Source organism: Hemibagrus wyckioides, linkage group LG01 (assembly GCF_019097595.1).
Source record: "Hemibagrus wyckioides isolate EC202008001 linkage group LG01, SWU_Hwy_1.0, whole genome shotgun sequence".
NCBI classification, from domain to species: domain Eukaryota; kingdom Metazoa; phylum Chordata; class Actinopteri; order Siluriformes; family Bagridae; genus Hemibagrus; species Hemibagrus wyckioides.
The window spans coordinates 1955780-1970811 of NC_080710.1; the positions used below are offsets into that span (position 1 = coordinate 1955780).

Sequence of the window (15032 nt, forward strand, 5' to 3'; positions counted from 1 at the left end):
GATAAAAGGCTGTTGGGACGGGCAGTAACGCGTAGCAGGGTGCAAGCTGTTCTCTCACACACACCTACACACACCTACACACACACACACACACACTGAGTCGTGCTGCTGCATGCCTGACACTGCACACTGAAGGCCAGGACACTGCACACTCACACTGGTTAACTCTATGAGGAGAAGTTTGTTGTGTCCTGCTTCCTGTCCTCTCTCCAGGTTCTCTACAGTTTGTAAATCACACCACTGCACTGTTCTGGAACCAGGGCTCTCTCTATGTAGATCACCAGTATGAAGACTGGAACATTTCCCCCTTAGCTCTAAGATTTCGTTTTGTATCTGTTGCTCACATCTTGACTTTCTGCTCTTGGAGATGATTCAGAGGAATCAAGTCTTTGATGAATCAGTTGAATCAGTTCTTATATTGAATCATATGAACAAATCAGGTGAGTCAACTCAGGAATCATTTGATCTGAATTTAGCTGAATTTAGATGAATTCTGACTCTTGAGCTTTGTTTCTAATAAATAATAAGAACCATTTTTTGGGGTGATCATTCAGGTGAATCATGTCTCTGACGACTCTGATGAATCATGGCTTTGAAGGAATCAAACTAATCACTCAGATTGAACAGATGAACCATGTTCTCTCCGTGAATCAGATGAGTCATATCACAGGAATCAGTTCATTCTTATCTCGATTCGGGTGACCTAAATGAATCACCTCAGATGATCCGTTGTGTTTTTGTGAGTCAGGTGAGTCAGGTCTGTGATGAATTGAATGAATCAGTTGTTTTAGTAAATAACGTGAATGTACTGAATCAGATAAGCCATGTTTATGGTGACTCAGGTGAGTCGTATTTCAGGAATCGATTGATTTGTATCTAGATTCAGGTGAATTGTATTGAATTGAGGAGACTTGATTTTTTTATTCTTTATATGTTTGGAAGTCAGGTCTGTTTCTCGCACTCTTCACTCTGACATTGACAAAGTGACATTGCCTTTACGAGCTCCTTATACAATTTGCGGACGCGTTTAAAAGCAGCGGCGCATGAAGACGCTAAAACTTTATTGCACTTCTGCATGTTTTTATGTCGCACGTGTCAGCCTTAAAGCTCTTCAGCTGGCCACGGAGCGGGACGCGGCGTCTAGTCGCTCGTCTGAAGAGCGTCTGCTTCACGCCCACAAGGTCGTTCCTGATCTTATTATTATTATTATTCCTTTAGAGAATAAAGCAGGAATCAGCTGGAGGTGTGTTTATGTAAATGAGCTGAATCACACGGTGTTTATGAGCCGAAGCGGATCTACAGCATAAAACAGCGTGTGTTGTGATGTTTGAGGAAAATAATCCACCACAAGTGTGTTATTCCTCTTAATTCCCCAAAAATAAAAGCCTAAGGAAGGAGTCGTCATTTCTAATGAGAGTAAATTCATGTCTCAGCTGGGTTTCTGTGTCCGGCTCGAACCACTCCACCGTTTTAATCAACTTTCATTTTTTATTTCTTTCATTTCTTTCCCCATTTATCTTTTCTTTCTTTCTTTACTTTTTATTTATTTTCTTTTTGATTTTTTTTCTTATTTACAGTCTTTTTAACTGTTTTCTCTCCCTTTTTTCACACTTTTTATTTTATTTTTAAATGTATTTATTTTTGCCTTTTCTTTTTGGTTTATTTTTTGCTTTCTTTTTTTACCCCTTTATTTTCTTTCTTTCTTCAAACTTCAATTTCTTTCATTTTTTTCTCTTTTTGCTTACTGTCCTTATTTTTCTAGTTTCTTTCTTTTTCTTTTTCTTTTTTTTTTTTTACATTTTTTTCTTACTTTTCCTTCTTTGTTGCAAACTTCAATTTCTTTCATTTTTTATATTCTTTCTTTCTTTCTTTCTTTCTTTCTTGAATAAACTCTTAGTAAACACAAGCTGATCTTCAGAATTTAATTAGTTTACACTTCACTCTCTGGCTGGTGTCACTCTGGTGTCACTTTGATGCCACACTGATGTCACTGTGATGTCACTCTGGTGTCACTTTGATGCCACACTGATGTCACTGTGATGTCACTCTGGTGTCACTTTGATGCCACACTGATGTCACTGTGATGTCACTCTGGTGTCACTTTGATGCCATACTGATGTCACTGTGATGTCACTCTGGTGTCACTTTGATGCCACACTGATGTCACTGTGATGTCACTCTGGTGTCACTTTGATGCCACACTGATGTCACTGTGATGTCACTCTGGTGTCACTTTGATGCCACACTGATGTCACTGTGATGTCACTCTGGTGTCACTTTGATGCCACACTGATGTCACTCTGATGTCACTCTGGTGTCACTTTGATGCCACACTGATGTCACTGTGATGTCACTCTGGTGTCACTTTGATGCCACACTGATGTCACTGTGATGTCACTCTGGTGTCACTTTGATGCCACACTGATGTCACTCTGGTGTCATTCTGGTGTCACTTTGATGCCACACTGATGTCTCTGTGATGTCACTCTGGTGTCACTCCGATGTCACGCTGGTGTCACTTTGATGCCACACTGATGTCTCTGTGATGTCACTCTGGTGTCACTCCGATGTCACGCTGGTGTCACTTTGATGCCACATTGATGTCACTCTGGTGTCTCCTCTGGTGTAGTGTGTAGACGAGGCTCTTTTCCTCCTGGCAGGTTTCAGAGCCCAGGCTCTGCGAGGTTCTGCGGTCAGTCCTGAGGTTGTGTGTTTAGTGATCTGCTTGTTGTTCTCTGGAGCTGTGTTTACATTAAACACTGCCTGGTTTAGATGATTATCTCGGCACCTCCAGCTATCAGCGCTGTTCCTCAGAGGAGCTCTGTGTTTACTGTGCAGTTAGCTTATCATGCTCATCACTGCTAATCTCTCTTCTTTGCTGTTGAAACTTTAGGAATCCTGCGTCATTTCAGTCACGCTACGTTGCTTCCTGCCTCCGTGTTTGTTTTTAAGTTCCTCTCGGTCTTCATGCCCTGCCTCATAGCTTGCAGAGCTACTCAAAAACACAGCGTCCGGATCTCGCAGATGTTCCGAATGATACTAACCCCCCTGAAGGGAATTCTTTGTTCTGATAGATTTCATCACCTCATCAGGATCGGAGCCGGAGCAGGGACTAGAACTGGAAATAAAACACTGATATTGTTTGACCATGATGCCTCACTGGTCATCGTTTTTGTCGTGTGAAGTTTAGCTCCGCCCACATTGTATTTCTTTGGCTATAAACTTGTTGCTCTAATTTGCCAGCGTGTCCGTGAACATGAACGACCTCTGGACACTTTTATCAGATCATGAACTCAAGCTTTACAGCCGACACTCTCGCTGTAGCTCTCGCTGCAAGTGTCACGCTCTCGCACGTTCTCTCGCATGTTCTGGCTTTTCGGAGAAGGTCCTGGAGGAGTTCTTCTCTCCAGCTGGAGAAGGGTTAGTGTTTATTCGTGTTGGACACAGAGACGCCGCATTAATATTTTCACAAGCGCCGTGTTCTCTCCGTACCCGAGAGGCGGAACCGTGTAAACTCGGCTATTTTAAAGGCAGTTGGTTTTGAATTATTTACTCAGCTTAAAAGAGAGAGAGACAGAGAGAGAAAGAGAGAGACAGAGAGAGAAAGAGAGAGTCGCCTCTGAACTGAGAGTTCTGTCTTTTCTGAATAATTTATCCTGAAATAAACCTCACACACTGCTGAAGTCTTCTCCAGCTGTTCCACTTCACAAGTCATAATTGTGAAGATCCTGTTTCAGAGAGCTCCAGAAGATCATGGAGCTTGGTTGAGGGTGAGGGTGGACAGCTACCTGTACATTACACCTGCTCAGATGATCAGCTTCACCTCACCAAATATCTTTCACCTCACAGCTCCATCCGCCAGGGTGTGGATGCTGATGGACTGGTGTCCTGTTTAGGCACCTCCGACTCCACCTTCACTCTTACTTACTGAAGAAGATGAAATGAAATTCTTTCTTCTTTCCATTCCTAATAAACTGCGACCTCATTGGACACAACACAGGAGCTGATGAGGGTTGGTGTGGATGTTGTCACCTTTCACAGCCTCTGATGTGTAGTGAGGACAGTGCAGAGTTTTTCAGCAGGATGTGAAATGAAGCACATCTGAAGATCACGCTGAGAGTCTCGGGTTCCTTGCTCTCTTCCCTGCCGTCAAGATCCAGTCTTCTACGATGTGTCTGAGATCCGTCATGCTGCTGATGGAGCGTCACTCAGGGCATCCAGGGACACACACACACACACACGCTCTGGGTGCTGACATGTCTGGAGAGATCAGATGGAGTTAGCTTGGAACTGGTTCAGTTCCTGCAGGGTTCCTCTGCCGGCTGAGATTACTGCTGATTACTGTGTGTGTGTGTGTGTGTGTGTGTGTGTATGGTTACAGACTCTCACTCATTCTGACTGTAAGTGTAAACCTTCAGTATCAGGTCCTGAGGCTGAACTCTGGATCCTGATTGGTCAGAAGAGGAGGTGGTGATGAATTGTGCTCAATGCACAGTAAGGGGTGGAGCTTCATTAGAAAAATAATCAGTATAGGTTAGATATTGCAGGTGATGTTAGGTAACTGTTATGATAACTGGATGATGATGATGTCACAGAATGATTGTGATTTGCTGACTGAATTTAAGCTAAGCTCCACCCATATTAACCTTATTCAGCTATGTTTAGTTGTTTTATTTTCCAGCCTCTCTCTCTCTCTCTCTCTCTCTCTCTTTCTCAGTGAAGCATTACACATTCTACATGCTGTATCTGTTCCTTGCCTTTTATCCACTCTCAGCCTAAAGCAGCCTTCTTCTTCTTCTTCTTCTTCTTCTTCTTCTTCTTCTTCTTCTCTGCTCTCACGTCTCCCTGAGCTCAGACACATCGCTGTTCGAGAACAGAGCTTTAGATGGACTAGAGTTTCTCAAACGTCTCATCCCTGTTTTCATCTCTCTTTCTCTCTCTCTCTCTCTCTCTCTCTCTCTCTCTCTCTCTCTCTCTCATCTCCAACACTATTCATGAACTGCTCCTCTGCTTCTCTCTGAAACGTGTTTCTCGAATCAGACGTCACTCACGTGTTCTGAAGAAGGAGTTTGAGTTTTGTTTTTATTAAACGAAGCACCATGTTCACCTGCTCTAACACTAAGACCTTTCTCTCTCTCTCTCTCTCTCTCTCTCTCTGTGTGTGTGTATCAGGAAGGCTCAGGAGCAGAATAAGAAGGTGGTGGTAGCAGGATGTGTTCCTCAGGCTCAGCCCAGGATGGATTACCTCAAGGGCCTGAGCATCATCGGGGTGAGAGTCTGATGTGTTTATGATCTAATCTCTCTCTGTGAAGAAATGTGGAGTGTATGAAGAAAACCTGAATCTGTTTCAGGAACCGGATTAATAAAGGGTGGCTCAGGTTCCATGATTTCAATCTTTCCTATTTTCAGTGAAATCTGCCACAGTTTTTGTGTCCTCGCCCTCACCTGTGTGTCAGATGGAGAGCCTCAGCTTGGAGCTTACACCCTGTGAACCGTGGAGAAATCACCTTATGCAAATCAACCTCCTGCTTGTCGTAGTCCGCAGAGTCCGACACATTCCGGAACTTTCCTAGAGACCCTCTCAGTCACAGAGCTAATCAGTGTGTTATATGATCCCAGTGTAAACAAACACAACAAGCTTCTGAGCACCGGGTGTCTCAATTTACCCAGAAATCCCTGTTTATTGCGTTTAATTACATTATTTATGCCGTGGCGTTTAGCGTGGGGTTTGTGTTTATCGGGCAGAAAAGTTCAGTAATGAAAGACCCTAACCCTTTAATTACTTCCAGCTCCGGGTTAAATAGGATGGAATCTTCTAGAATTCCGTCTTGTTAAAGCGGCTCTGAACACCTCAAACAGGTGAAATAATGAAACCCTCTCTCCTCAGACCTATGCTCCAAATTCTCCCAGAAACCGCAATCCTTTCTTATCAGTTATTTTTCCCCTCAATTGACTCCCTGTATATGTTCAGCTCCATTGCAGGTCAGAAGGTCGAGAGCAGCCATTTGTTCCCTTCATCCTCAGCCCTCTGTTTATTTTTCCCCACAGTCTAATAAACCTGAGGGATTTTTACACGTCTGCAACCATCTCCTGATCCTCCGGGGAGAAACAGGGCATGGGTAACATTTTAATAAACATAATGACATCATGATTAGGGATCAATTGAGAAGATTGTTTATTAATTTTGTAAATAAAGTTCTAATGAGTCTGATGTTTTAAGATGATCTGTTAGGGTGCCAATATTTATGGACTTATTCTGTCCTCAACACACACGTGTCCTTGGTGTTAAACCCAGACTTGCTGGACTTTTGTCCCTCAGCAGAGAAACAGAGGGAATATTCCGGAGATATCGACCACTCTATCTTTTCATGTCCAAAAGTTTTTATTTTCGATATTTTCGACTTTTTATTTGAGAAAATTAAGAAAAGAAGAACTTCTTCCACCCTTTGTGAGCTCATTCGTCCCTGTGCTTTCTCACCTCAGTAATAGCCCCCGTCTCTCTGGGTGTTGGGGGGCGAGTGGGCAATTGAAATCCCTCTGTCATGGGGCGTCCAGTGGTGGTGATGGTGACCTGAAAACCTCTTCAGCCCCAGCAGGTCCCATACCACCTGCTCTGTTATTTTCCTCTCGACTGAAGGAGAAGAGGCGGTGAATACAGACGTGAAAAGAGCCATCGATCTGTGGGGCAGCGTGGAGGTGGAGGTGCGAGGCACTCGTCTTTCAGCCCATTGCTTCCTCAGCGGTAGGGGCAGCACCTGGCTTGTGCGAGATCCCTGAAAGGCCTCCTGGTGAAGAGAACAACAAGCGAGGTCTTTCTCCTGAAAAAACATCTCCAGAAACCTCTCCCCCCTTTTCCCCAAAACTTCGACCGGCTCTTCTGGTCAGAATCCACTTGTAAAAATTGCCCCTCTGCTGGAGCGTTCAGAGCTCGCAGCGGTGCCCCAGGTCCTGCAGGGTTCCTGCTCCCGACTCGCTCTCCAGCCGCAATTACGGGCCTCTCGATATGGATTTCTTCACTTGTCATGCATGTAAATGGCGGGAGTCTGGTGCCCCGTGCTGTCGGTGAGCAGCAGTAATTACCCCGCGGGTCAGAAAGAGCGACTGGATGAATGACGGGGCCGCGTGCCTGGCTATTTAGCCGTAGGAGACGGAGTGCAATTGTGGCACGGTTTCCTCTAATGGGTCGGTTTGTGCGCTGAGGCGGTCGCTACGCAGAAACGCGTCGAGAGAGCGAGGAATATGAGAGAGATTTTCCTCCATGTTGTTAAAAGCTGGGCTGAAACTTTGTGATTTTATACAGTTTAATAATAAAGATCAGTCCGATCCCTGAGAGTTCTCTAAATCCCACAGCAGCAAGAACGGATAGATCAGATATCTGAGTACAGAGAAAAGTGATGTGATCAGATCCTGGAGCAAATTTATTGATGACTTCATGATGGATTTCTCCAGAGTTTTAATTTCCTGAGAACAGGAACTGAGCGTAAACGTTTATGAACTTGAACTCTGTGCAGATCTCTGTGGTAATAAGAGGAATGAAACACTTCCCAGGGAGCTGTATTCTTTACGTGAGCGTTCACATCAGCGCCGCGTGACGTCATGTCCCCCGAGTCTCTGGAGAAAACACAATTCCAAGAAGACTTAATTATCTTCCTGAACTGCAGAGGGAATCTGCTGTGTTCAGGAAGCTGGAGGTCTGATACACTGAGAGATCTGATCTCTGTCTGACACACACACACACACACACACACACACACCTGCAGCAGTGAGACTGTAAGTCTGCACTGAGCAGCTCAGCTTTTAAATGCTTATTTTTATTTATTTGTTTGTTTATTTATTTTTCTCTCAGCATTTTAAATTTTTTTTATTTATTTTCCTCTCTTCATTTATTTATTTTATTTAATTTTTATTTATTTATTTCCCTCTCTGCATTTTTTCCTGATTTACAGCTGAGGAAATTGTGACGTTATAAAAACTGAATTATGGAAAAAAAATCTCACTGTGATTTATTTTTGTTTTAGAGATATATGTGGATGTTGTGATTTTATGCTATAAATAAATAAATAAATAAAATAAAAATAAATAAATAATGTTTGACAATTAGACTCGAAGAAGCTGATGTGTAATAGCGTTATTTATTTATTTATTTATTTTAAAAAATGAATTTGTAATTTTTATAGCGCTTAAATAAATGTATTATTAAATTATTTAAATTGTTTATATTGCTGCTGTTTTGTGAGCTTCTGGCACTTGTGTATTGTTAGCATCGTTAGCGTAGCTCAGTTCCTCCAGCGGTTATGGGAAGGTGAGCTAACGCTGCGGTGCTGCTAGCATGAGCTAAGGGAATTAACCTCGTTGCAAAAGTGTTAAGAGTTAAACAATCTAATGACGTCTTCAGATGAAGAGATTTACAGATGGATTAAAATCTATTTATTAAAAATAGTAAACAAGCCACGCCCCCAAGTGATGACTAGTGTTATTTCACTCAAAATGCTTACATGTAGCCCAAACTCTGTGACTCTTACACATTAATATCATGTTGTCATGACAACACCAACCCTAAAGTAGCTAGTGCTAGATTTTACACGGTTAGTTACAAGCTCCTTGTGCATGAACTTTTTGATTGCTAGCAAACCAAAATACACAAAATGACTAAAAGTGCTCTTCTGTCTCTTCTCCTCTTTTTTTTTTCCCCCTCATCTCTTTCCGGTATCTGTCTGTCCATCTGTGGGCTGCGTCTGTGTCCAGGTCCAGCAGATTGATCGTGTGGTGGAGGTGGTGGATGAAGCGGTGAAAGGTAAGTGTTATCCCTCAGATCATCTACCACTTCACATTTACACCCAGATTGATCAGGGCTGTTAGGATCTGTGAGGCTAATCTCCTGATGGAACCCGGGCTACACGCCTCAGGGTTCCTCACATGTCCTTCACCAGGAACGTCTTCTCACATCAGGAACCTAATGTTTGGAAATCTTACAGAACCTTTACAGAGTCCGCTGCGAGGTCAATCTTTAGCGTGGTTCTAGCCATCAGAATGGAACGCTGTGTTCAGGCTCCGCCCACATTACAAGTCTGATAATGGCATCTGCATCACCCATGATGTAAAATTTAACACAATTATTTCTACATTATTTGTAGAGAGAGTTGAAATCTGGGAGTCTTTTTCATTTTAATCGATTCAGCTAAAAGATTGAGATACATTTACTGATTCATTTAGTTCATTTAGCTACTAATTTAGCTAAATATAGCCAATAATCATTTTATTAATCAAATTTATGTTTGTATGTCAGAGTTTGTATGTTTGTATGTCAAAAAGAAGCAAAAAACCACAAATCTTTATTTGTTTATTTTGATGTGTTGCACAGACTTTTTGTGTAAAAATGACTTTTTTCTTTTTTTATTATTTATTTATTTCTTTGTTTGTTTGTTTATTTTTTTTAATTACATTTTTTTGTCCTGTCTTCTGGAAAGACACAAGGTCTCTGTTTGTTTGTTTATTAGTTTTTAAACCCCCCAAAAATCCTAACGTGAATCATTGATTCACTCTGGTATCATTCATTTTGTGAGTCATTTGGTATATGACTCATTCAGTGATTCCTTTATTTATTCACGGGTACTGGTTCAGTTGAATTTCTCAGCTTATTTTACGCGCTTTGTGGATGAATAAGCCCCGCCCCCTTACAGCTATTTGCTCATGCAGGCGTCAGTCGGTGAGTCAACCGAATAATGATTCGCTTGAAAAAGTGATTCACTTAAATGAAATAAAAGACTGCAAATCTCGAACATAATATAATAATTTCATTTAAGTCCTCTGTCAGGGTTTATCCGAGTGCGGCGGATACCTGTCACATGACCGCTTGACGTTTTTTGCTAAAGGCTAATTAGCAGGCTAAAGGTGTCCGCTAGTGAATTAGCTTCATGATTGAATTCATATGAAAGCTCATGGGGTAGTTTTAGTGCAGCTATACCTTTTTTAGTCATGACCTTTTCATTTCTTCTCTTTCGTTCATCACTTCTAAACACACACACACACAGAGGATCCATGACTTTTAACAGAACCAGTGAATTGGAAAATGACTCCTTACACGCGTGTGTTTTTCGAACACGCTGCTATTTGCATGTAGATGGGCTGGATGAATAATTTAGGAGGTGTTATTAGTTCACGGAGCGCAGGTCTGAATGCAGAGGGCTTAATTAAATTCACCTCACCATAAACGCCGAGCGATTGGATGCGAGCGTGAACTCCTGACTCGCTTGTTATCGGATTGATCTAGCCAGGCGCTTTATTAGAAAAATATATATATATCCCGGGTGCGAGAAGAAGTCGCATCACCTCAGAGAGCTCGATTTGTCGTTTTATTCCCTCGCTCTCTCTCGGTGTGTTTACACAGCCCTGTGGGTTTATATATTTATTGATATAAGAGCAGGACTTACCTGTCTAACCCTAAACTGTCTGATGATTAAAAGATCAGACCAGATGAATCACTGTGGAGCTTTGAGTCATTATCAGTCTCTTAAAGTACAAATAAACACAAAAACAGTTCTCTTCACTGGAACACTCCTCTGTGGACAAACAAACACCGATTCAGATTCGTAATGGCCGATTACCATTACCATCATCAGTCTGAAAGATGCTCTTTTCTCTTCGGCTGCTTTTGAAATTACTGCAGAACATTCTGTTTAATTTGTTAAACCTTTAGGTTTGCGATCACCTTTGGAATTAATGGAACTCTGGTGGGTTCTCCTCCTCTCTGTGGGTCTTGGGTCCAAACTCTTCTGAGCGGTGTGGGCTCAGTCTGCTTCCAAATGAGTCTGAGTCGACTCTGAATCGACTCACAATTGAAAGTGAATCAGACGTGATGTGAGGTGTGTGTGTTGGGGTTATTTATTTTTTATCTGAGATCCTCATCCTGGTGCTGTGGCTTTGCAGAATTCTGAAGAGTTCGTATTTGACTCTGAATCTGTTCCTCCTCAGTGTGTTTCTGAGCAGTGAAAGATGAGATGCTTTTCTGTGGCTCTGCTCTTCCTCTCAGCTCATCCTCTGCTCTTTCATCTTTCTCTCTGTCCTGACCGAACCCTTCAGTCCACACACACTTTCACAGACTGTGTCCAGATCAAGTCCTTCATCGGAGCTTCTGGATGCAGAGGTGAGTTTCAGGTCTTGGGAAGTTCTCACACGGCTTTCAGAGCGACTTCACTTCAAGGTTTCGTTACTGTTCAGCGCAGCTCTGTTCAACAATAAAAGTCTGAAAACGTGAACAATTCCTTCATGCCGCTCGGCTCCGGTGGCGTGGGTTTGGATGGAGGTGAGGGTCGATGCTGAAGCGGCGCTTTTTTTGTCGGTGAAAACAGAGAATCAGGAGAATTCGGTGCAGTAGATCAGCTCAGCGGGGATGTTTTGTGATGCCAAGGTTATGTGCAATGCTAACTGTGTGTGTGTGTGTGTGTTGTGAAGGTCACTCTGTACGTCTGCTGGGTCCAAAGAAAGATAATGGCAAGCGGCTTGGTGGCGCTCGATTGGATTTGCCGAAGATTAGGAAGAACCCGCTGATTGAAATCATTTCCATCAATACAGGGTGAGCTGAGTGTGTCTATCTTTCTTTTTTCCTTTCTGTCTTTCTTTCCTCTCTTTTTTTTGCCTTTGATTTGTTTAAATTGCAAAAGCAGCCATTTCCCAGAATTCCCTGCAGTGTAATTTAAATCCTAATGCATCTTTGATTGTGTGTGTGTGTGTGTGTGTGAGGGGGATTGATGAATTGATTTCTTATGTGTATTGCCACTTAAATAAAAAAGGAAAAGAGAGAAAGAATTTGCTGTTAAAGCCTCCGGGAGCTCCGATCAGGTGAGTGTCTCTCGTCCGGTCACACCCGCCCAGTCACAAACTGATGATGATTGGTGATCAGAATTCCCTCTTCTGTGCAATATGGGTGGAGCTAACCCTGGCTTGCATTTGCATAAACTCCGCCTTCACTTGCTGGGTTGCTGTGTTCTGCTTTTTGAGTGAAAGTTGTTGTGAGTGAAATCATCCAGACATTAGTCTGAGGTGTTCCTCAGGGGTGTACACCAGGACCCCACACTGAGAGTGACCATGACCACTGAGTGCATCGCTTAGGTGACGTAGCTCAAAAATCCGAGCAGGTCTCTCAGTAGAGCAGTCTGGAGATGATCTTTTGGTGTTAGAATGTTACAGAAAGGTTCTTATGAAGGTGTTGTGAGTGAAATCATCCAAACTTTAACTGTAGGTGTCCCTCAGGGTGGTGTAGCGGGACCGATTCTTCTGCACCACATAATGTTTGTGGAAAGGATTGTGAAGGAAAAGAAATTTGACTCAAATGAACAGTAAGAACCAGAGCAGGAGTAGGTGCTAGAGCCGGTTTTAGAGCCGGTGTTAGAGCAGGTGTTAGAGCCAGTGCTAGGTTCTGCTCAGGAGGTCCATGTAGGTGCTTCTTCTTGAGGCTCTGTGATGCTAAATTAGACACCGCAATCGAAAAATCACTTGATGCTCACCTCACACTTAGACACTTAGACTTGCTGTTATCAGAGTGTGTATAACACACACACACACACAGCCACTCACACACCCACTCACACACCCAGCAGGCTCCCAGTAATAAAAGCCCTTGTCTGGAGTCTGAACCCTGAACTCTCTCTGAAAGCTGGAGAGACCTCCAGGGACGAGGACTTGGCGATATGAGCAAACATTAAAAAAGACAGTAAACAAGGCAGGCGAGGCGAGGCGAGGCATATCTGGTGGGCAGCGGTGTGTGTAAAACCCTGGACAAGATGTGACCTGAGAGGTGAAATGAGATGAAATAAAGCACTGGAGATAGACAGAACCCTTGGAGCACAAACCACTGACCTGAGCATGAGACTTCACAGTGAATAACAAGCAATGCTTTTGGCTGGCGTTAGTGACCACACCTCCAACGGAACGGAGTCACAGAGATGCCGCGGTAACTTTACTACAGGCTACACACAACGTCCAGCAGGATGACCGCGGTCAGCATCACACTCCTGCTACAAGCTAATGATAGCAGCTCCATCTGAAAGACCTGAAATTCATCCAGAGTTAGACTGAGTGCAGGGAAAGCAGGACGCACACACACACACTCACGCACACGCACACACATGCACACACACACACACTCACGCACACGCACACACATGCACACGCACACACTCACACACACACATGCACACGCACACACACACATGCACACGCACACACATACTCGCACACACATACTCGCACACACACTCGCACACACACTCGCACACACACTCACACACACACATGCACACGCACACACATACTCGCACACACATACTCGCGCACACACACTCGCACACACACTCACACACACACATGCACACACACACACGCACACACACACACACACTCACACATATATGCACACACATGCGCACACGCGCGCACACTCACACACACTCTCACACACACACACTCATGCACACATGCACACACACATGCACACACTCACACAAACACACACACACTCACACACACACTCACACATACACACACATGCGCACAGACATGCACACACACATGCACACGCACACACTCACACACACACACACACACTCACACATGCGCACAGACATGCGCGCACACATGCGCACACACGCACACACACACTCGCGCACACACATGCATACACACTCACCCATGCACACACACACATGCACACACGCACACACACATGCACACGCACACACTCACACACACTCATGCACACACATACATGCACACACATACATGCACACACACACACTCGCACACATACATGCACACACACACACTCGCACACACACTCACACATACACACACATGCACACACACACTCACACATACACACACGCACACACACTCACACGCACACACACTCACACGCACACACACTCACACATACACACACATGCACACACATGCACTCACACATACACACACACACATGCACACACACACATGCACACACTCACACACACACACATGCACACACACACTCACACATACACACACATGCACACACACACTCACACATACACACACACACACATGCACACACACACATGCACACACACACTCACACATACACACACGCACACACACTCACACGCACACACACACATACACACACATGCACACACACTCACACATACACACACACACATGCACACACACACACTCGCACACACACTCACACATACACACACATGCACACACACACTCACACATACACACACACATGCACACACACACATGCACACACGCACACACTCACACACACTCATGCACACACATACATGCACACACACACACTCGCACACACACTCACACATACACACACATGCACACACACACTCACACATACACACACGCACACACACTCACACGCACACACACTCACACATACACACACATGCACACACACACTCACACATACACACACACACATGCACACACACACTCACACATACACACACATGCACACACACACTCACACATACACACACACATGCACACACACTCACGCACTCACACACATGCACACACACACTCACACATACACACACACATGCACTCACACACTCACACATACACACACATGCACTCACACACATGCACACACACACTCACACATACACACACACATGCACACACACACTCACACATACACACACTCACACATACACACACATGCACACACACACTCACACATACACACACACATGCACTCACACACTCACACATACACACACATGCACTCACACACATGCACACACACACTCACACATACACACACACATGCACACACACACTCACACATACACACACACATGCACTCACACACTCACACATACACACACATGCACTCACACACATGCACACACACACTCACACATACACACACATGCACACACACACTCACACATACACACACATGCACACACACACTCACACATACACACACATGCACACACACACTCACACATACACACACATGCACACAC

General features: G+C 44.0%; 1 protein-coding gene across 2 annotated transcripts in view; it reads left to right on the forward strand.

Moving 5' to 3' along the window:
• cdkal1 (CDK5 regulatory subunit associated protein 1-like 1) overlaps positions 1–15032 on the forward strand; it is a 240396-nt gene that overhangs the window by 80996 nt on the left and 144368 nt on the right. For both annotated transcript variants that reach the window (XM_058389915.1, XM_058389925.1), the window contains 3 exons: positions 5173–5269; positions 8746–8794; positions 11452–11572. In XM_058389915.1, the coding sequence (XP_058245898.1) occupies positions 5173–5269; positions 8746–8794; positions 11452–11572 (267 nt within the window). The remainder of the gene's footprint in view (positions 1–5172; positions 5270–8745; positions 8795–11451; positions 11573–15032) is intronic.